This window comes from Hyperolius riggenbachi, chromosome 3, assembly GCF_040937935.1.
Source record: "Hyperolius riggenbachi isolate aHypRig1 chromosome 3, aHypRig1.pri, whole genome shotgun sequence".
NCBI lineage: Eukaryota > Metazoa > Chordata > Amphibia > Anura > Hyperoliidae > Hyperolius > Hyperolius riggenbachi.
The window spans coordinates 416,307,613-416,328,903 of NC_090648.1; the positions used below are offsets into that span (position 1 = coordinate 416,307,613).

General features: G+C 43.8%; 2 protein-coding genes across 8 annotated transcripts in view; one reads left to right on the forward strand and one right to left on the reverse strand.

The window, feature by feature from the left end:
• ARHGAP26 (Rho GTPase activating protein 26) overlaps positions 1–21,291 on the forward strand; it is a 1,021,369-nt gene that overhangs the window by 991,003 nt on the left and 9,075 nt on the right. The gene's annotated exons all lie outside the window — the stretch shown is intronic.
• Positions 1–21,291, reverse strand: part of NR3C1 (nuclear receptor subfamily 3 group C member 1) — a 237,102-nt gene that overhangs the window by 42,939 nt on the left and 172,872 nt on the right. For all 3 annotated transcript variants that reach the window (XM_068277495.1, XM_068277493.1, XM_068277494.1), the window contains exon 4: positions 20,273–20,389. In XM_068277495.1, the coding sequence (XP_068133596.1) occupies positions 20,273–20,389 (117 nt within the window). The remainder of the gene's footprint in view (positions 1–20,272; positions 20,390–21,291) is intronic.

Here is a 21,291-nt window from a genome sequence, read left to right on the forward strand (position 1 = left end):
ACTTTCTACTGCAGAGCTGGGCCGGAGTGTCTGAAGACCGGGAGGGGGGCGGGCAATGACACACAGACATAGTAAGGGAGGAAATAATGCCAGGATTGGCTTCAAGATAGACATAGTTAGAATGGAAAATTCAAAGAAGGATTTTCTCTTTTTACTATAGAATAATCACTAAAATCAAAATGTGAACAGTGAAATACATATGTTATATAAGTAGAACAAGTATTTATATCTACATTTTTTGGTATGGCTGACAGCTCCTATGTGGAGGGGTGATGGAGTGGTAGCTAGTGATGTCATAAGGCGGGCGGGGAAGCGAAAGGACACTGAAGTTGGCCATCGCTTAGCTAAGTTGTGCCGCCAGGTGGATCGCTTGCAGAGCAGCAGCCACTGTACACACGCATGACTATCGGCTGAGGTGGTTGTTACTGGCCACCTCAGATGGCTTTAATCATGCGTTTGTATGAGCCTTTAGAAATCTTTCAAACATATTATCATAGCCAGTAAAATGAATCCTGGCTTCTATGCCTTCTTAAACTGGTAACTTAATAAAAACCAAATGTTTTGAGGAATCTACATTTTATTGCAAACAGAAGATTATAGAGCCTTATCTGATTTAATCTTCTCTGCTTTAAAAGTTCCATACTGTCCATGAAAAGGGAGGAATGCCAGAATGTACAGTATAGGCATCTCTACCTTCTGGAACTAGAAATACAGTACATATTTAGTTTGGAAGACAGAACTGCTTTTCATCAGCGCCAGAGGGAGATGATACAGTAAGGCTGATATTTACTTTGGAAGGGAAGAGGAGAAGCAGTTTCCATGCACACAATTTACCCTGAAATCCTCATACCAAACAGAGCACATAGACCACTGTGGGGATCTTGTTTATGCCAAGTTCAGGCCAATCCAACACATTTTGAAGCGGGGGAAAATTATGTAATCTCTTTTTACTTCAAAAAATTTGATATCTACCTCTCAGTTCATTATTAAAATGTACAGAGGGGGACATAACTGAAGAAAAAAGATGTGAACAGGACAACACAAAGCAGCATGGGGTAGGTACATTTTAGCTTTTTTATGCGCGTCATTTGTGCACTTTAGCCACATGCATAGCAAGCTTGTTATCATGGTGATATAGATGCAAGCTCACAGAAAGGACAATAGAAAAGTGTGAACTGATCAGCCTGGTTTCAGATTCAACTTGGACTGGCTTAACATTTTCAAAATGTAGTTATTAAACAATGGGCTTGATTCAGAAAAGGGTGCTAAGTGTTAGCACGCCAGTGAAAAGCCACTTTGCATGTGCTAACATGCTTTGCACGTGCTAACTAGGGTGCCAAGTAGTTAGCACATGCAAACTACTTAGCACCGTAGTTTAAAAAAAAAATCAGTATTTATTTAACAAAGAAAAGGAACATATGACAGAATATGCAGTGTAGCAGTGCGCCTCCTAACTTTTCCAACAGTCTGTAAGGGCCCGTTTCCACTATAGCGTTGCGGAATCGCCGGCGAATCACCGCAGGCAAATCACATGCGGGTGCGATTCCGCATGCGTTTTTGCTGCGATTTCGCATGCGATTTCGCATGGGTAAGGCTGTATGCGAATTTAACCATGTCACTGCCTGTGTAAATTAACATTAATACCTATGCGAAATCGCATGCGAATTCGCGGCAAAAAACGCATGGGGAAAACGCATGCGATTTCCCTATTAAATACATTGCGTGCGATTCGCCTGCATTCCACACGCAGGCGAATTCTGAGGGCCCTACCATGCAGATTTTTTCTGCACAGAAAAACGTGCGGGGAAACGCACAAGTGGAAACAGTCCCATCCACTTGTACTGACTGTGCGAATCCGCATGCGGGCAACGCATGCGGATTGGCGATAGTGGAAACGGGCCCTTACAGTCTGACATCAATTATTAAATCCAACAAAGTATATAGCTTCAGCATCAGTTATCACTGTGGAAGATGAGAGGTATTGTTACCAATAATATAATGATTGTCACATAATATATAGAGCTCAGATTGAATTTAAATTTCCAAATATTCTATCTTTTACAAGATTATAATTAGCAAGACCAGCGGTATCTAACCATGGAGCTTAGCACCCTATTTAGCACGGTGCTAAGTAGTAGTTTGCATGTGCTAACTACGGTGCTAAGTTTGCATGTGCTAACTACAGTACTAAGTAGTTTGTATGTGCTAACTACTTGGCACTCTAGTTAGCACACCCAAAGCCTTTAGGCGTGCTAACTGGGTTTACTGAATCGAGCCCAATGTGTGTGTATATTGCTTTTTGATAACTATCCCATTTGGAGGTCCAAGGCCTCACAGCATTAAACTGTGAGGTCTTGTACTGCCATACAGCTCCCCAAGCTTGTCGGACGCCTACAAAGCCTCACAGCGTCAGGCTGAAGTTACAGAGAGGGGAACATGAACACAGCCACCACTAGGATAGGTAAATTTACCACTTCGCTGTGCAACTCTGCTTAAACAACAGCATAGGAAGGGAGTCAGGAGAGGCAATGACAGCCGGGCACTTACCAAAATTATGGCCTGGGGAGAATACTGCACTCATAACAAGCAGACAGAATTGAATCAGTTTCTGCCTGTAGCTTGCACAGTCACTACTTTAAAGGAGTCATCAGGCATAATAAAACATAGCAGATTACATACCTGGGGCTTCATCCAGCCCCTTGCAGCCACATCTCTGATCGCAGCTGCCAGCCCGGAGTCCGCTCTGTGTGCAGAGGCCGACCTCAGCTACTGCACCAGCACCGCTGTCAGTAGTTTTGCACCTGCGCAGTAAGCTGCGGACAACGTGAGCTTGATTGACAGCGGCGCTTCACGCAGGCGCAGTAAGGACGACCTCAAGGCTGCGAACAGAGCTGTCAGCGTGCGGCTGGAGGAAGCCCAGGTAAATAAATCAGCTATGTTTTAACTTGCCTGATGACTCCTTTAACCTCCCTGGCAGTCTATTAAGATCGCCAGGGCGGCTGCGGGAGGGTTTTTTTTTTAATTAAAAAAAAAACTGTTTCATGCAGCCAACTGAAAGTTGGCTGCATGAAAGCCCACTAGAGGGCGCTCCGGAGGCGTTCTTCCGATCGCCTCCGGCGCCCAGAATAAACAAGGAAGTCCGCAATGAGCAGCCTTCCTTGTTTTGCTTACATCGTCGCCATAGCGACGAGCGGAGTGACGTCATGGACGTCAGCCGACGTCCTGACGTCAGCCGCCTCCGATCCAGCCCTTAGCGCTGGCCGGAACTTTTGTTCCGGCTGCGCAGGGCTCGGGTGGCTGGGGGGATCAGGCAGCACACGCGGCTGGCAAAGTTCCGGCTGCGTGTGCTGCTTTTTATTTTGCTCAAATCGGCCCAGCAGGGCCTGAGCGGCGACCTCCGGCGGTGATGGACGTGTATAGTCGTCCATACCGCTGATGAGGTTAAGGGAACCCAAGGTGAGATATAAGGGCTAACATTTATTTCCTTTTAAACAATACACATTGCCCAGGCTGTCTTGCTGATCCTCTGTCTCTAATACTTTTAGCCATAGACCCTGAACAAGCATGCAGATCAGCTATTTCTGACAAAATCTGACAAGATTAGCTTCATGCTTGTTTCAGGTGTGTGATTCAGACTCTACTGACTAGAAAGATGAGCAGGCCTGTAAGACAACTGATATTTAAAAGTAAATAAATATGACAGCCTCCATGTCTCTCACCTAGGGTTCCTTTTAAAGGGAACCCGAGGTGAGAGGGATATGCAGGCTGTTACATTTATTTTGTTTTGAACAATGCCAGTTGCTTGGCAGTTCTCCTGATCCTGTGTCTCTAATACTTTTAGCCATAGACCCTGAACAGGCATGCAGCAGATCAGGTGCTCTGACTCAGATTTTACTGGATTATCCATCTGCTTGTTCCAGGGTTTGACTCAGACACTACTTATGCCAGAAGATTATCTGGGCTGACAGGCAACTGGTATTGTTTAAAAGAAATTAAATATGGAATCTGCCATATTCCTCTCACCTTGGGTTCCCTTTAAAGGGGAACTGAAGAGAGAGGTATATGGAGGCTGTCATGTTTATTTCCTTTTAGACAATACCAGTTGCCTGGCAGCCCTGCTGATCCTCTGCCTCTAATACTATTAGCCATAGCCCCTGAACAAGCATGCAGCAGATCAGGCGTTTCAGTGGTTCAGACTTATAAGTCTGATCTGACAAGACTAGCTGCCAGGGGCGTATCTGGGTAATATAGCGCCTATGGCAAACACTGAAATTGCGCCCCATATCCATACTGGAGGTCTTCCTTCAGTATGGATATCCAGAGTTGTGTCCACCCCAGTATAGGTAGCAACAGGTGCCCCCCTCCCGGCATAGATATTTAGACGAGTCTCCCCCACCATGTAAGTAGCTTCCGGAGTAAAGGTTGCTAGAGTTAGCCCCCCAACTATAAGTAACAAGCGGCATCCCTCAGTATGGTAGTGGAGCACGAGAGAGGAGGGGGCAGAGGGAGGAAGGGACAGCCATGGCGCCCATGGTGCTGTGGCGCCCATGGCATGAGCCATGCCTGCACCCCTCTAGATACGCCTCTGCTAGCTGCATGCTTGTTTCTGGTTTTAATCAGATACTACTGCAGAGAAATAGACCAGCAGGGCTGCCAGGCAACTGGTATTGATTAAAAGGAAATAAACATGACAGCCTTCATATACCTCTCTCTTCAGTTCCCCTTTAATCCTTGAGCAACTACACAGCAAAACAACAATTATGTCCATTAATTCTGTAGCAGCACAGCAAGCCAGAACTTAACCCTGTTCAACGTCTTTACAACTAACTAGCAGTTTAGCTGCTTTAAACCACATAAAATGACACTGTTAAATTGTATGAATCTGCAAAAGCATGAAGATCAGTTTTCGCCATATCTGAAAGGATAGACAAATGTCTGGATGTGTGTTTTTTATTTAACATACTGGGAGGTAAATGGCATGTGCTGACCCCTTCTGAACCTACCAGCAATAAGTGCAGACTGATTGGCTACTTTGTTAGTCACAGGTTCACATCTGACACCCTGTAGTGGTGTAACAATGATATGTGAGGTGCAGTGCATAGCTCCATTTACACTGAGGATAACACAGCAAAGTCTGCAAATCTTCTGCAGGCATTTGTCTACAGAAAAGAGCCTGAATGCATATTGAAAATATGCAGCTTTGAAGAATTCCTAATTCACGTTCCCTTCTCAAGAGCTCTCATATGAAAATAAAATGAAAGACGACTAAACATACATAAACACAGAGGTTAAACAAAGACGTGTAATCACAACAGCATTTATGTATACATGCTGCTGTTATAACGCACTTTTACAAATGAAAAAATAAAGTTGTATAATCAGCCAAAAACAACCCTACTACAACCCTAATGGCATAGAGGTTTTCACATAGAAATAGTAACAGATTTTAACCTCCTGAGCGGTATGGACGAGCTCAGCTCGTCCATCACCGCCGGAGGTCGCCGCTCAGGCCCTGCTGGGCCGATTTTCATGAAATAAAAAGCAGCACACGCAGCCGGCACTTTGCCAGCCGCGTGTGCTGCCTGATCGCCGCCGCTCTGCGGCGATTCGCCGCGAGCAGCGGCGAAAGAGGGTCCCCCCAGCCGCCTGAGCCCAGCGTAGCCTGAACAAAAAGTTCCGGCCAGCGCTAAGGGCTGGATCGGAGGCGGCTGACGTCCATGACGTCACTCCGCTCGTCGCTATGGCGACGATCTAAGCAAAACAAGGAAGGCCGCTCATTGCGGCCTTCCTTGTTTATTCTGGGCGCCGGAGGCGATCGGAAGAACGCCTCCGGAACGCCCTCTAGTGGGCTTTCATGCAGCCAACTTTCAGTTGGCTGCATGAAATAGTTTTTTTTTAATTAAAAAAAACACCCTCCCGCAGCCTCCCTGGCGATCTCAATAGAACGCCGGGAAGGTTAAGAAATAAAGGCAAATATTTGATAAAGCAAAAGGTCCTCTGTGATCGTTATTGAGAGTAACAGCATACAACACTAATAAATAACAGTTTTCAAGATAAGATTACATTTTATTTATTTAGGATTTATATAGCGCCAACATCTTCCGCAGCACTGTACAGAGTATATTGTGTTGTCACCTAACTGTTCCTCATAGGTGCTCACGATCATCTAATCCCTACCATAGTGGTAGGTCTATGTATGTATTGTGCAGTGTATAGATCGTAGTCTTGGGCCAATTTAGAGGAAAAAACAATTAACTTATCTGTATGATTTTGGGATGTGGGAGGTAGCTGGAGTGCCCTACGGAAACCCTTGCAGACATGAGAACATACAAACTCCTTGCAGATATTGCCTTGATTCGAACAGGGGACCCAGCGCTGCAAGCTGAGAGCAGTAACCACTACGCCACCGTGCTGCTCGTAAGATAGATGTAATTTGGCGTTAAGTGATTACCGGGTCAGAAGTCAGTTTTTGCACACAAATTGTTTGGCAGCTGAGTGTAGCAGCGTGATCCTAGCTGGGTCACATGGACCCGCGACATTAAAATCTAATGCCCTGCCAGATATAAGAGTCTCCAAACAGATTATAACAGAGCTCATCCAGAAACGGTCAAAGTGAACCTGTGTTACAACAGTCTATGGAGTGAGACTCAAGCCTGAGCCATACATTAAGCCCAACTCTTCTTGTCTCCCATTGGCCAACTGCCATGAAACCAGTGCCCACTAACCCAGTTACCTATATGACTAGACATGGAAGAAATTGGTTAATAGGACCTATTTTGTGAGGGAGTAAAGGGTGGGGACAATTTAGAACTTAAACAGTCAGGACACAGATTCAATTTACAGGGAACCTGAAGTGAGAGGCATACGGTAGGTGCCATATTAATCTTATTTTAAACAATACTACTGTCCTGCTGATCTTCTGTCTTCCGTAGTGTTTTAATCACATACCTGAAACAAGCATACAGATAATCAAGTCAGAAACATCTGATCTGCATGCTTGTTCAGTGTCTATGGCTAACAGTATAGGCTGGATTCCCAGTGGTCAGTTGCACAACACACGCATTATAAGGAGCGGGAACTGTAGTAGAGACTGGACATAGTCTTTAAAACAAAGCCTGCATGTGGATTGTTAGAATAACTTGATCCGTTACAATGCAGTACTGTGTACAGCCTCAAATAATTGTATGGGCAGTGAGTTGACCTGCAGAATTATTCTGCAAAGCAAATGAGTATTGTGAACTAGCCCTTAAGGTGCATACACACATCCAATTTTTATTGGCCAATTTACCAATTTTACAACCTCTGTGAGGGATACCATATTTTGAACACATTGTGTAGGTAAGCTTTCATACTACATGAAAGTGGTAAAATTGGCCAATCAAACTCAAATTTGGATGTGTGTACGTTAGAGGCAGCAAATCAGCATGAAAGCCAGGCAATTTGCATCATTTAAAAGGAAATAAATAGGTCAGCCTCCATGTCCCTCTCACTTCAGGTGTAATTCACTACCACCAAAACAACCACACTTCAGGATCAGCCACTCCCCCTTCACATTCATGGTCTTCACACCATACACTCATAGATTGTTGCCTTACATGGCAATTTTCCCACAAAATCTATTGAACCGCAGAATTGCACAACGTTATGGGCTGTCAATCTACAGCTGCTCGCCTGCCGCGTTCGATCAACCAAAATTTTCCATCTGGGCCGATTGTAATTTAGATTGATTTTTTTTTTGCTGAAAATTGATGCAGCATGTTGTGCTAAAGATTTTTGGCAGATTCGATTTGATCAACCGAGGAAAAGCGATAAATGCATAGCTTGCTTTAGCTGCTGTTGCTAGATGCAGCTAATAAGATCAAGACTAACCAAACAATGCAGTTTTTTCAAATTAAACATATATTAAAAAATAAAAAAAGTATTAAAAGGGGAAGGAAGTCCATGTTACACAGTAACTTCGTTAATGCAAATTGTATCGTCAAAGATATCTGCATATTCTTTACTGTTTTATAAAGAACAACATTCGCTCTTAGGTCCTTTGACAGTGCTTTTGCTTTCCCCAAGTCAGGAAAGTACTAAGGACCTGGTACAGCCTCATTCCCTCCTGCTTTTGTGACAGCTTCAAAAGCTGTGAGCAGACTAGCCAATCACACTCTATTGTATGAGTGGTGGCTCACAATGAAGCCTATGGCCCATTCTATTATGGTTCTGTTTAACAGAAACTACATTTGGGTCTTGTATAGCGCACAACGAGTGGTTATGCTTCTAGAAAGGTTTTAAAAGGGACCTTAGTCCTGGTACACACCATCCAATATTTTCTTCTTATCTATGAACCTGTGGATCAGTAGTGAACTCTTCTCTTGACTAATGAGAGATGACTAATAAGCAAACGTTTTATCAGTTGTGAACCAATCAGACATGCTGGCCAGTATTGACTGGTCTTTCACACATTAGGTCATGTGAATCTGGTCTACAGGCACATACCGGCCTGCTCCGTCTGAGCCTTATGGCTGTAGCTGCGTGCAGATGTATATCCATCCATACACATCCAAGACCTCCGTACAGGCTTAGCTTCTAGCATTCCTGTTCAAAAAGTGGGGTCTTAAAATTCCATTTCCTCTGGACTGGGTGTGTAGCAGGTTGTACCAGCATAGCAACTGACACAAGCCTCCACTTGTGCATAATTAGTTAGGCAGTTAACTATGTATCTAAAGAAAGAAACATGCAAACAATCTCTTCTGCCACAACTTACGGTAGGTCCCATCCCACGTTTTTCTACTGAAAAATGAAGTCTGGCCCCTATTTCTCTTCCTGCTTTTAAAGTAACATACAATAATTATACAATACAATACAATTTGTAAAGTGCTTTTCTCCCATAGGGCTAAAAGTGCATAGATACTGTAAGTCTCATATCAATACATGGTTGCAGGCTGGACTGTGTTACAGAGGAAATAGTCAACTGTTCACAAATGGCAGACTAAACAGGTGGCTTTTCAATTTGGACTTAAATGCTTCCAGGGATGGAGATGTCCTGATTGGGTGTGGCAGGGAGTTCCTAAGTGTAAGGAACAGCATGACAGAAGGCTTTGGTTCCAAAGGTATTGCGGTGGACTCTGGGGGTGACCAAGTTATTAGATCCTTTTGATCTAAGATTGCAGGAGCTGTGGTGCAGTTGCAACAAATCCTTCAGGTATCCGGGGTTCCAGATTGTGCAAGGATTTGAATGTCGTGGTTATTCCAGACTGATCCACCAGTTAAATATATAAAGATTGGAAAGCAAACTGTAATGCAGCTCCAAACAAACAAGTCATATACAAAAAAAACCAAAACTGTCTACTACATTGTTTCTATACACCATTTATATATACAGTGCACCACTTATTCACAGTCCATCACTTTTCCACATGTTATGTTACAGCCTTTTCCAAAATGGGTTTCATTAATTTTTTTCCTCAGAATTCTACACCCCATAATGATTCTACATCCCATAATGACAACGTGAAGAAAGTTTTCATGAGGCTTTGGCAAAATTATAAAAAATATGAAAAATCACGTGTACGTAAGTATTCACAGCCTTTGCTCAATACTGCTGATGCACCTTTGACAACAATTACAGCCTCAAGTCTTTTTGAATAGGATGCCATAAGCTTGGCACACCTATCCTTGGCCAGTTTCACCCTTTCCTCTTTGCAGTACCTTTCAAGCTCCATCAGGTTGGATAGAAAGCATGGGTGCACAGCCATTTTCAGATTTATCCTGAAGTCACTCCTTTGATATCTTGGCTGTGTGCCTAGGGCTCATACACACTACACAACGCATGCATGCATGCGTTACGGCAGCTGCGTCGTGTGATAAATGGTCCCCAGATGCGTTACATCGTCTATGGACTTTCATGTTGCCATATGCATCGTGCACAATGTATGTTGCATCAAAACTGACAGCGTAGTACATAGTGTGAATGAGCCCTTAGGGTCATTCTGCTGCTGAAAGATGAACATTCGCCCCAGTCAAGTTCAAGAGCACCCTGAAGCAGGTTTTCAACCAAGATGTTTGTGTACATTGTTGCAGTCATCTTTCCTTTTATCCTGACTAGTCTCTGAGGGGGAGATTTATCAACGCATTATCAACAGTTTTTTCTTCTTAATCTGTTCTAACCAGCAGGGAGAATAGTTCTGCATAATAAGTATCTTCTTAAATCCTAGGAAACAGTGGCAATTTAGCATGAATTTCTAGAGCTGTACTCCAGTTAAGAAAAGTGCAAATCCATCCCTAAACTGGCGCAGATTAAGAAGTGCTTGATAGAAGTGCTACAGGTGTAGAACTGCAGGCTAGACATGATTGCAGAGTGCAAGCTACACATGATTTGTGATGTGCTCCTCCCCCTGCTGAATTCCTCCTAAGAGCCTGCTGCTATCAATACAGCAAGTGTGTTGGTTACATCAGCAATAGCAATTCCCCTCACACATTGCACTGTCTGAGAGACCTTCATAGTTCCTCCTATTTTACAACAGTTTTAGAAGGAATCTGCACTATCTAATGATTTCTTAAGATGCCTGAGACAGTTCTGCATGGATTTCTAAAAACCTACTAATATTTTGTCTCAGGCACTTTTGATAAATCTGGCCCCCAGTTCCTGCCGCTAAAAAACATCCTCCATGAGGTTGCCACTACCATGCTTAACTGTAGGGATGGTATTGGCTTGGTGATGAGCGGTGCCTGCTTTCCTCCAAACGTGACACCTGGCATTCACACCAAATAATGAAATCTTTTTCTCATCAGACCAGAGAATTTTGTTTCTCATGGTCTGAGAGTCGAGTCTTTCAGGTGCCTTTTTGCACACTTCAAGTGAGGTGCCATGTGCCTCTTACTAATGAGTGGCTTCTGTCTGGCCACTCTACCATACAGGCCTGTTTGGTGGATTGCTGCAGAGATGGTTGTCCTTCTGGAAGGTTCGCCTCTCTCCACAGAGGACCTCTGGAGCTCTGACAGAGTGATCACTTAGTTCTTGGTCACCCCTCTGACTAAGATCCATCTCCCTGATTGCTCAGTTTAGATGGCAGACCAGCTCTAGGAAGAGTCCTGCTCGTTTTGAACTGCTTCCACCTACAGATGATGGGAGGCCACTATGCTCATTGGGACCTAGAAAGCAGCAGATTTTTTTATGTAACCCTCCCCAGATTTGTGCCTCAAGACAATCCTGTCTCAGACAGACAGACAATTCCTTTGACTTTGCTTAGTTTGTGCTCTGACACAAATTGTCAACAATGGGACCTTCTATAGAGAGTTGTGTGCCTTTCCAAATCCTGTCCAATCAACTGAATTTACCACAGGTGGACTCCAATTAAGATGCAGAAACATCTCAAGAGTGATCAGGAGAAACAGGATGTACCCGAGCTAAATTTTGAGCTTTATGGCAAAAGCTGTGAATAATTACGTATATGTGCTTTCTCATTTTTTTTTTATTGTTAACACATTTGCCAAAACCTCAAGTAAACTTTTTTCACGTGGTTGTTATTTGTAGAATTCTGAGGAAAAAATAATAATTTAATCAATTTTGTAATGAGGCTGAAACATAACAAAATGTGAAAAAAGTGATGCGCTGTGAGTAGTTTCCGGATGCACTGTGCTTATCATCCTGGTTGCTATTAGAATTTAACATACTCAATTTGGGGTTTAGCGGGATTTGAAAGGGTGCTGAAAAACTTACAACCTGCTGTAACAATACAAACTGCTGTAACAAGAAAAAACAAGACTGACTAGAAAGTAATTGACACTCCTATAATCTGTATTCTGGTATGTCACGATAACCTCAATGAACCAGAGACTTCAAATCATGAGCCATGCCTCTCATCCTGCTTTGAATTAACCTTTCTGTCTTTATTCTTCACACTTTACAAGGGTTTGGCAGCTCATGAAGTTCTGCATACTTTCAGCTGACAATCAGGTCCCATATAGACTTGATTTATCAATTCTAATCAAAGAAAGAAAGACCTGGCACAGGCAAAGATAATGCAATAAAGATATATACATAGACAGGAAGGAGGAGGGAGAGAAAATTCCCCAGTGAGGTGATAAAAGGTAATGTAAGGACATAGGCATGTACAGCAAGAGTCTTTGCGCTATGTAAAACATGTCTATAAATACTGTGGTGAGCCAGTAAATGATGTTCTTTCATCTTCAGTTGTGTTTTTCCCCTCCCTTTGTCATAAACCTGCATCAGCTTCTACTCATCTGCCCATTGGCTTGGACTCTGAAATTCAATTCCTCAGTGGAATCTCTTGTACGTCAATCATTAAAATGCATTATGGTTAATGTTCATTCATATGCTAAAACATTCTTCCTGTTGCAAGTGGTACATGCTGCTCATTGCAAATCAGGCCACTTAGCTTTTCTGTACATAAAAAAACAATCTGAGAACAGGATAGCAGTCACTGCAGAGATAATACAAGGCAATGTGAAAGACTGCCCCTTAACCCCGTTCCGTGTTGTGAAAATGACAGCACATTAATGACTCAGAGGAACATCAGACTCTTCCATTTACCCATCATTAGAAATCCCTTAAAGGGATACTGTAGGGGGGTCGGGGGAAAATGAGTTAAAGTTACTCAGGGCTTCTAATGGTCCCCCACAGACATCCTGTGCCCGCGCAGCCACTCCCCAATGCTTCGGCCCCGCCTCTGGTTCACTTCTGGAATTTCAGACTTTAAAGTCTGAAAACCACTGCGCCTGCATTGCAGTGTCCTCGCCTTCCCTGATGTCACCAGGAGCGCATGGCTCAGGCACAGACTATACTGGGCCTGCGCAGTACGCTCCTGGTGACATCAGCGGCAGTGAGGACACGGCAACGCAGACGCAGTGGTTTTCAGACTTTAAAGTCTGAAATTCCAGAAGTGAACCAGAGGCAGGGCCGAAGCATTGGGGAGTGACTGCGCGGGCACAGGATGTCTGTGGGGGACTATTAGAAGCCCTGGGTAACTTTAACTCATTTCCCCCCGACCCCCCTACAGTATCCCTTTAAATGCTACCTTTTTTTTAAATAAATTCACAGGATGTTTTTATCCAGGGATTCTGCAAATGCTCGCAAAGAACCATAGATCAAAGCTACAAATAAGCAGACTTAAAAAGTACAAATAACATAACCATGCCCTGAAAGTGAAAACCTGCACATTTTTGTACAAGAGACTTTTTGGTTATACAAGAATACATAGTTTACCTTTAACTCAAGCTATTTAAACTATTAAAATAATTTTTATTGACACTTCAAAAGGTCAAAATATCACTCCCACACACCATATAACTTTAGGAATGTTCAAACTTAAAATGATGTTGGCGCTGCAATTCCGATTCTATCCATTCTCACTAGTGTACATTCCATTGCACTTATTGCGCATTCCGGCAGGTGTTTGTGATTTCCAAAGAAGAGAGAAAACGACTAGTGAAAATTTTGAAATGGTTGAATCACAAGAAAATCGCATAGTACCATGCTTTCTATGCAATGTAATTACTTTCTAACAGACTTAATCCACATTTTATTAATTTACACCCTACAAAGTGCATGAACAAAACTACCAGGGCTAGTTCACAGTGGTCTGTTGCATCACAGAATAGTTCTGCATGTCAACTCACTGTCCATACAATATTATGGGGCTGTTCACAAGACTGTGTTATAACTAAAGCAGCCCATACACTCAGCCGATTTTCTGGCCGACCGATCGATCGCGGTCGATCGATCAATCGATCGATCGCAAATCGGTTGGCCAATCGACCGATCGACGGCCGATTTCGATCGATTTCGATGGATTTCCATCGAACTTGCAGGGTGGAAAATTTAGGTCGATCTGATGAGATTGCTTATCAGTTTGCATTGGCCTTAATGGAAATCTGATGGCAAAAAAATGCCATCAGATCGAATTTCAACAGATTTCAAACTGAAATCTATTGGAATTCTATTCTGGTAAAAAATGTTCTAAAAACGCATCAGATAGATCATCAGATGCATTTCTTATCTGTCTGCTGCCAATCTGACGAGTGTATGGGCACCTTAACTGCATTATTCTAACTTGCTGCATGCAGGCTTTGTATTAAAGTCTATGTCCAGTCTCCATTGCAGTTCACACTCATAACATGTGCGCTAGGCAACTGACCACTGTGAATCTAGCCTTAAAGAGAGTCTGAAGCGAGAATAAATTTCGCTTCAGACCTCATAGATAGCAGGGGCATGTGTGCCCCTGCTAAAACGCCGCTATCCCGCGGCCGCCGCAGCCCTGCCTCATGCGCGTCTATCAGACTTGTATCTCCTCCTCTCCCCCGCCCCTCTTAGTCTTCCTTCACAGAGGGGCGGGGGAGAGGCGGCGATGCGCGTCTGATAGACGCGACTAGAGGCAGGGCTGCAGCCGTTAGCCCTGCCTCCAGGAAGAGAAAATGTTACGACTAAGTCTACGACCAAGTTTTGCGGGGGTGGGTGTGGGGGTAAAGGGACCCCCGTTTAGCCGCGGGATAGCGGCGTTTTAGCAGGGGCACACATGCCCCTGCTAACTATGAGCTCTAAAGCGAGATTTATTCTCGCTTCAGAGTCTCTTTAAAGGGAATCTGAAGTGAACATTAACTTATGATATAAAAAATTGTATTTGTAGTAAAGCTAAGAAATAGAACATTAATAGCACAGATATGAGTCGCATATTGTTTACAGTACAGGCAGCATTAAAAAGCTTGGTCGACTACGGCGCCGTTTTCTGAATCACTTATTTCAACCTGTCTCACTCGCTGTTTCTTGTTTAAGGTTTTATTGCAGGAAAGTTCAAGAAGTCATTAGCTCTGCTCTGTTTCATAGTTTAAAATACAGTTTAGACTGGAGTTTGTAAACTGCAAATATTAGAGTGATGCAATGTTATAAAAAAGGGATATAACTGACACTAAAAATAGGAGACTTTTCTTTGCTACTAATTTTCTATGAATTATTCGTACTACACATACAATTCATTATATCATAAGTTGTTGGCGGGGGGGGGGGGGGGGGGGGGGGGGGGGTCGCTTCAGTGTCACTTTAAGCAAAATAAAAATGATATAAATGGTGGCACAAGTGCTTTCTTCCCCTATATTAGCAAAGGAAAATCCAGGACAGTGAACTAAGGCTAAAGTTGATAAATATCTCAAACACAAGTGAATGCAGTTTCACTTCTTGCGAAATGTGTTTGTTCATACCTAATCCTCACATTACACTTTTACTTTTCACAAGTGCTAAAAACATGTTAGCACAGTACTAATAATATCTTTACTTTGGTCATCCTTATTTTCAGTACTAAAAATACTTTTTTTTCTAAGGCCCAGTTTACATTAGCGTTTTTTTGCGGAACGTAACCGGAACGTATACTGTACAAACGGAACGGATGTGAATGGATCCAATGTTAACCTATGCATCCATTCACATGCGTCCGTTGGTACGGATACGTTCCGGTCCCAAAAATTGCTGTAGGCCCTAATTTTCCGGACCGTTCTGCTTAAAGGGAACCTTAACTGAATGGGGGGTAAAGAGTTTCACTTACCTGGGGCTATTACCAGCCTCCTGCAGCAGTCCTGTGTCCTCGGAGCAGCTCTGGAATCCTCCGGTTCCCCGCTGTCATTTAGTTTAGTTTTTGACGACTCACCAGTCGGCCGGCCGCCATGAGTATTATTGGACGCATACCCTACTGCAATTAGCGCTGTTGCGGACTGCAATGCGTAGAAAAATACGCGTTGCCGCATATCTATGCGTGCAGAATGCGGCAACGCATATTTTTGGGTCCGCAACAGCGCTAATTGCAGTAGGGAATACGTCCAATAATACTCATGGGCGGGCAGCCGGCCGACCGACTGGTGAGTCGTGAAAAACGAAACTAAGTGACAGCGGAGGACCGGAGGATTCCAAAACAGCTCCGAGGGCACAGGACTGCTGCAGGGGGCTGGTAATAGCCCCAGGTAATTAAAACTCTTTACCCCCCGTTCAGTTAAGGTTCCCTTTAATGGACAAAACTGACAAAAATGCAGCATTGGGGCAATGGGAAACGGAACGTTTCTTCACACTAGTGAAGAAACGGACCGTTCCACAGGGGATGGGGGCATGGGCCGACGCGATCCTGAGCGACGGGAGGGTGAGGGGAGCGTGCAGCAGCCGGGCGGGCTAGGTAGGTTTTATACATACCTAATCTTCCGTAGCAGCCGGCGGTAGAGGCTTCCGGTTTCTTCTGCGTCATGTGACTACATGACGCGTCATATGACTAGTCACATGACTCGCTGTGTAGTCACAGCGGAAGAAGAGGAAGCCTCTACCTTCGGCTGCTACGGAAGAATAGGTATGTATTTGCTGAGTGAAAATGGATCTGATCAATCATTGATCAGATCCGTTTTCATATGTGAACCGGGCCACGGACTGAGCCATCCGGATCCGGTGAACCGGAGACCGGATCCGCTCACCAGATTCTTTTGTCTCATTTAGCAGATGTGAACCGGGCCTTAGTCAGTGGAAAATTAAATGAAGTTTGTGAATATTCATATCTGTTCCGCATTTTGCTTGTTCGATTGTGATTCATTGCTGTGGAAATCGGTAGTCTGCATTATTTACAGAATTAGCTCGCAGAAGTTTTAATTAAATGTTTAAGAGGCTCAACCAGACCAGTGCAGTTGCTTTTTTTAAATGTATTGGTTTACTAGATTTAAAAAAAAAACATTTTTTTTATTATCCTTACGAGGCCACATCGTTTATTTTTGGAGCCCTAGAAGTGAGAGGGGCAGTGTTTGCCAGCACTTAGCTAGATTGCACAATAGTGGGCACAGTTTCTTTATTCCTCATAACCATTAAAGCAACGCGACTCTGATTGGCTAATTAATAATCATTTACAGGCAAATTTGAGAATTAAAATGAAAATAAAGCTTCAATTGGCCACTCAAGGTAATTAAAAGGTGCTAGAGGTGCCACGCAGCACCAACCAGTGTGTCTACATTTCATTAAACCAGATGTTTTCTGTTCTTGTTAAGTCCCACATCTGTATAACAGAAAATCTCCAAGAATGCCAGCACACCAACTCTTTAGTACACTTAGTTTTTTGTGCCAATTGCTGCAGAAAACCAACAATTGTTTCAGGAGCCTCGCAGGGTCCCCTTTGTCAAGGCATGCAGTTACATCTGCATGGCTTGACAAAGGGGTACCCTGCAACAGAGCCAAGGCAATTTAGGCAGGTGCCTAAGGCCTGGTGGGTAACTAAGGGCCTGGCTGGCACTGTTTCTGACCCCCATTCTCTAGCTTACATTACTAAATAAGCCAAGTGGCCAGCAGGGGGAGCCAAATCTGCTAGCTTGTATAGGGCCACATTTTACTTTAATCCTTCTCTGCTTTGTAAGACCCCCCAAACAACTGTCCATTATCTGCAGCAATTGGCACAGTAAACAAAGTGCGTTGAAGAGTTTGTGTGCTGGCATTCTTAAAAGATTTACGTTAGATGATATCCAATAATGTACAATCACTGGAACACGAACCACCCAGATATGCTGTTTGGAGGTGTGCCACCTGTAAACATGATTTTTGCATTAAAAAAAAAAAAAAAAAAAGAGAAAAGACATTCAAGTCAATTACTACTGTGCAGACATTGCAAATGTCCTACTGTGATCAATGTAAGGGCCGGTTCACACGGACGGCAGGCGGCGTTGGGGCGGCCAGGAAGTCGTGTCGTTCTGTGACGTCCTGTTCGCTGGCAGCAGTACTGAGATCGTTGCGATCGGCGTTTCTCCTCCCCGCAGGGGGACATGAAGCCGCGTCGGCTAGCCGTCCCTGGATGTCGCATGCGGCTTCTAGGGACGGCCGAAACGCCGCGTTAAATCGGGATTGGAACGCCGCGCTTATGCTATCGACGGTAAGCGACGGTAACCGCGCAATGCTAAACGCTCCCATTCACTTGAATGGGAGCGTTTAGCCGATGGGTCCCGAACGATTGGCGGTAGACGCCGCCTGCCGTCCGTGTGAACCGGCCCTTACAGTGGTGGCGCCAGTAACTGTTAGCATGCTGAATTAAGCACTTAACGACCAGCTAACGCCGATAGGCGGCGGCTGGTCGTTTGTGGCTTTACATGGAAACGGCCGCTCGTGTCTCCGTGAACAGCCTGCGAGCCTCCGATCGCGGCTCGCAGGCTAATTGTAAAGACGCGGAGAAGAAACCCCCTGTGTTTACATCAATACAACGCTGCTGCGCAGCAACGCCGTAAAGGAGATCGGCGATCCCCGGCCACTGATTGGCCGGGGATCGCCATCGTGTGATAGGCTGAAGCCTATCAAAGGCGGCGCAGGACGCATCGCTGTCCTGTGCTGCCCATGGAGCGAAGGGGAGGGAGCGAAGGGGAGGGAGGGAAGGAGAGAGAGGGAAGGGGAGAGAGGGAATGAGAGAGAGGGAAGGAGAGAGAGGTAGGAATCGCGCCCCCCACCCCCGCTCGGCCACATGGAGCGGCGGTGATCAGACCCCCCCAGCAAGTCATTCCCCTAGTGGGGAAAAGGGGGGGGGGGGGGAGTCTGATTGCCCTGCTTCAATCCTGATCTGTGCTGCGGGCTGGAGAGCCCAAATAAAGGTGGATCCTGAAATGGCACAGAAGGTTCCAGCTATTGGTTCACAGCCAACTATGGGGTCAGTTGTAAATGGAAGTATTTAGGGAATGCAGAAGGGAGTCAGTTTAGAACCCTTTAAACAGGACCTTCACCCTCCACAGAAGCCTATCATCTCACCAGCCTATTGCCCTTACCACTATATGCTGCAATCCTCCTTTATTTATAAAGAAAATGTGTTTCCATGCGTTTCCCTCCATCCACCAGTGTTAGAAAGGTGACAGAATTTGAACAGCACAATGAAATGCAACAGTGCCTAAATGGCTCACAGAAGTGGCACTCATTCATAACAATGCAAATACTAATCAAGTAGGACATTTCCCATTAGTTTTTCATCATCAGTCAGCATACAGTAAAAAAATATTCAAAATTAACATTACCTTTCAACTCGTACAAAAAAACAACAAAAACCGCTATTCACTCCATCACCCAATGTTTTAAGATATTGGAGGCCGAATTAATGAATGTTGATTGGACGTGTGCATATAATAAAGTCTCCAGTAAAAAAAGGACATCAGATATAAATGATATTGAAGTTATCGTTTAGTAAAATAGGCGCCAGGATATGCCGTAAAATATTGCTTATAATACTGATGTTCTACTATTTCCCACTGTAAACTCTATTTTTACTTTATTAGATTGAGCACCAGTAAAAGTGATAAAATATTGTTTAATTTACCAATATTGTACTACTTGATTCATATTGAAAAATATCTAATACTTACCGATATTTTAGTAGAACCCTCCCCTGTTGGTGCCCAACCCTAAGACCTCCCTGGTGGTACCTAACCGTAAGACCCCCCCCCTCCTTCCTGGTGGTGCCTAACCTTAACTCTTCCTGGTGGGGCCTAACCCTAAGTCCCCCTGGTGGTGCCTAACCTTAACCCTTCCTGGTGGGGCCTAACCCTAAGGGCCTGTTTCCACTAGCGCAGAAACCGGGCCGAATCCGCAGTTTCCCCGCAGGCAAAGTCTCCCAGCCACGCGCTGCACTAGTGGAGACAGGCCTTTAGTCCCCCCTGGTGGTGCCTACCCTTAACCTTTCCAGGAGGGTGCCTAACCTTAATGCCCTGTCTTGTTTGTGTAATATAAAGTAGAATATGATTGTTTATGGTTCTATATGGTTTATGGTTTTATTTACCATAGAATAAAAAAAAAGAAATGATTATATATATATATATATATATATATATATGTGTGTGTTTACGTAAGTTTGTTGAAAACGATAAGGTGAGAATTGCAGAAGCTGCTCATCGTAGTGCAAAAAGTAAAATTATTTTTTTCTGACAATACATAGGGAACAGTTTTAGAAACAATTACTGTATTTGTTAAAATAATAAGTTATTGTAATTGATACATTTGGTATGGAAATTAAAGTTAAAATAAGAGATATAGTGGTTTTATATTTAGGCGGCACCCCTTAAACGATATGGTTTTATATTTACACAATGCCCTTTTTATACACTTGGCGCCAACAGAGGAAGGACTTGAATTGATGTGAATATCCTTTTTAATAGTCGCAATCATGATGTTCTACCGATTGGACCTATGCTTTCCTATGGTCCATTCATATTACTTACAGCTCTTCAACGTAAAACAACATCGTTTTTCATGACTCAATACTACTTTTGACAAAGATATAAAATATCATACCTTCTAAATTCATTCCAGCCTGAAGACACTTCCGATAGCGACATGCTGGGCAATTCTTCCTCCTTATTTTGTCAATAATGCAATCGTTCCTCCCAGCACATAAATAATTGTGCTGACCTGTAAAAAGGAGGAAAAAAGAATTAACAAGTCAAATTGTTTGCTAATTATATCTTGCAAATCTTATGTCAAAGTACATGGAGCATTAAATATTTACAATAATACAGTCCAAGTAAAAAATACAACCCAGTGATAGCAATAAATAAAATTATTACATCTACCATTAAACATAAAACTGGGTGTACAGTATATGTCACTCAATGTCCAGACATATAAAAGTGCCTCTAAAGGTGGCCATACACTTATCAATTTTTCCTATAGATAACCAGCCAATTCGATCACTGTGAAAGTGATGCCGCGGCTGGCCTGCTCAATGAATTTTTCCCCACAATCAACGGATCATTCTTGAAAGAAGCTATTGATCGATCAGCGACGGATCGAGAGCAGCTGCAGCTCGACAGCCCATAGCGTTGTACTGCATCAAACAGATCTGATCTAACACGAATCCATCTGTTGGTCGAATCCAGTGGCCATCTAAAAAGGCCCTTTTCCATAGGCGAAAGTGATGTGATGCAGCTACGCATCACTTCCGCTGGCACCCGTGTCAATTACGCATCTCCCGATGTGGAAAGTCAATTGAAGAGATGGGATGCGTCTGCGGGTGGATGCGCCGTGCGAGAATCTGCAGCGTGCTGCAGATTCTCTGATCTCTCCGCACAACATGCACGCAGTGGAAACTATTCCATTGCTGTACATCTGTTCCAACATACCTGCGGTGCGATGTGGCTATGTAGTCGCATTGCAACCCTTCTAGTGGAAACGGGCCCTAATAAGTGTATAGTACACCTTAAAAATACTCTATTTTGTACAAAGAATGTCCCAGCTTTCTTCCCACAAAGGAATCAGGATGTGGTAAAAAAAAATGTATAATTTGTGTGCACCTGTACCACCACCTTCAAGAG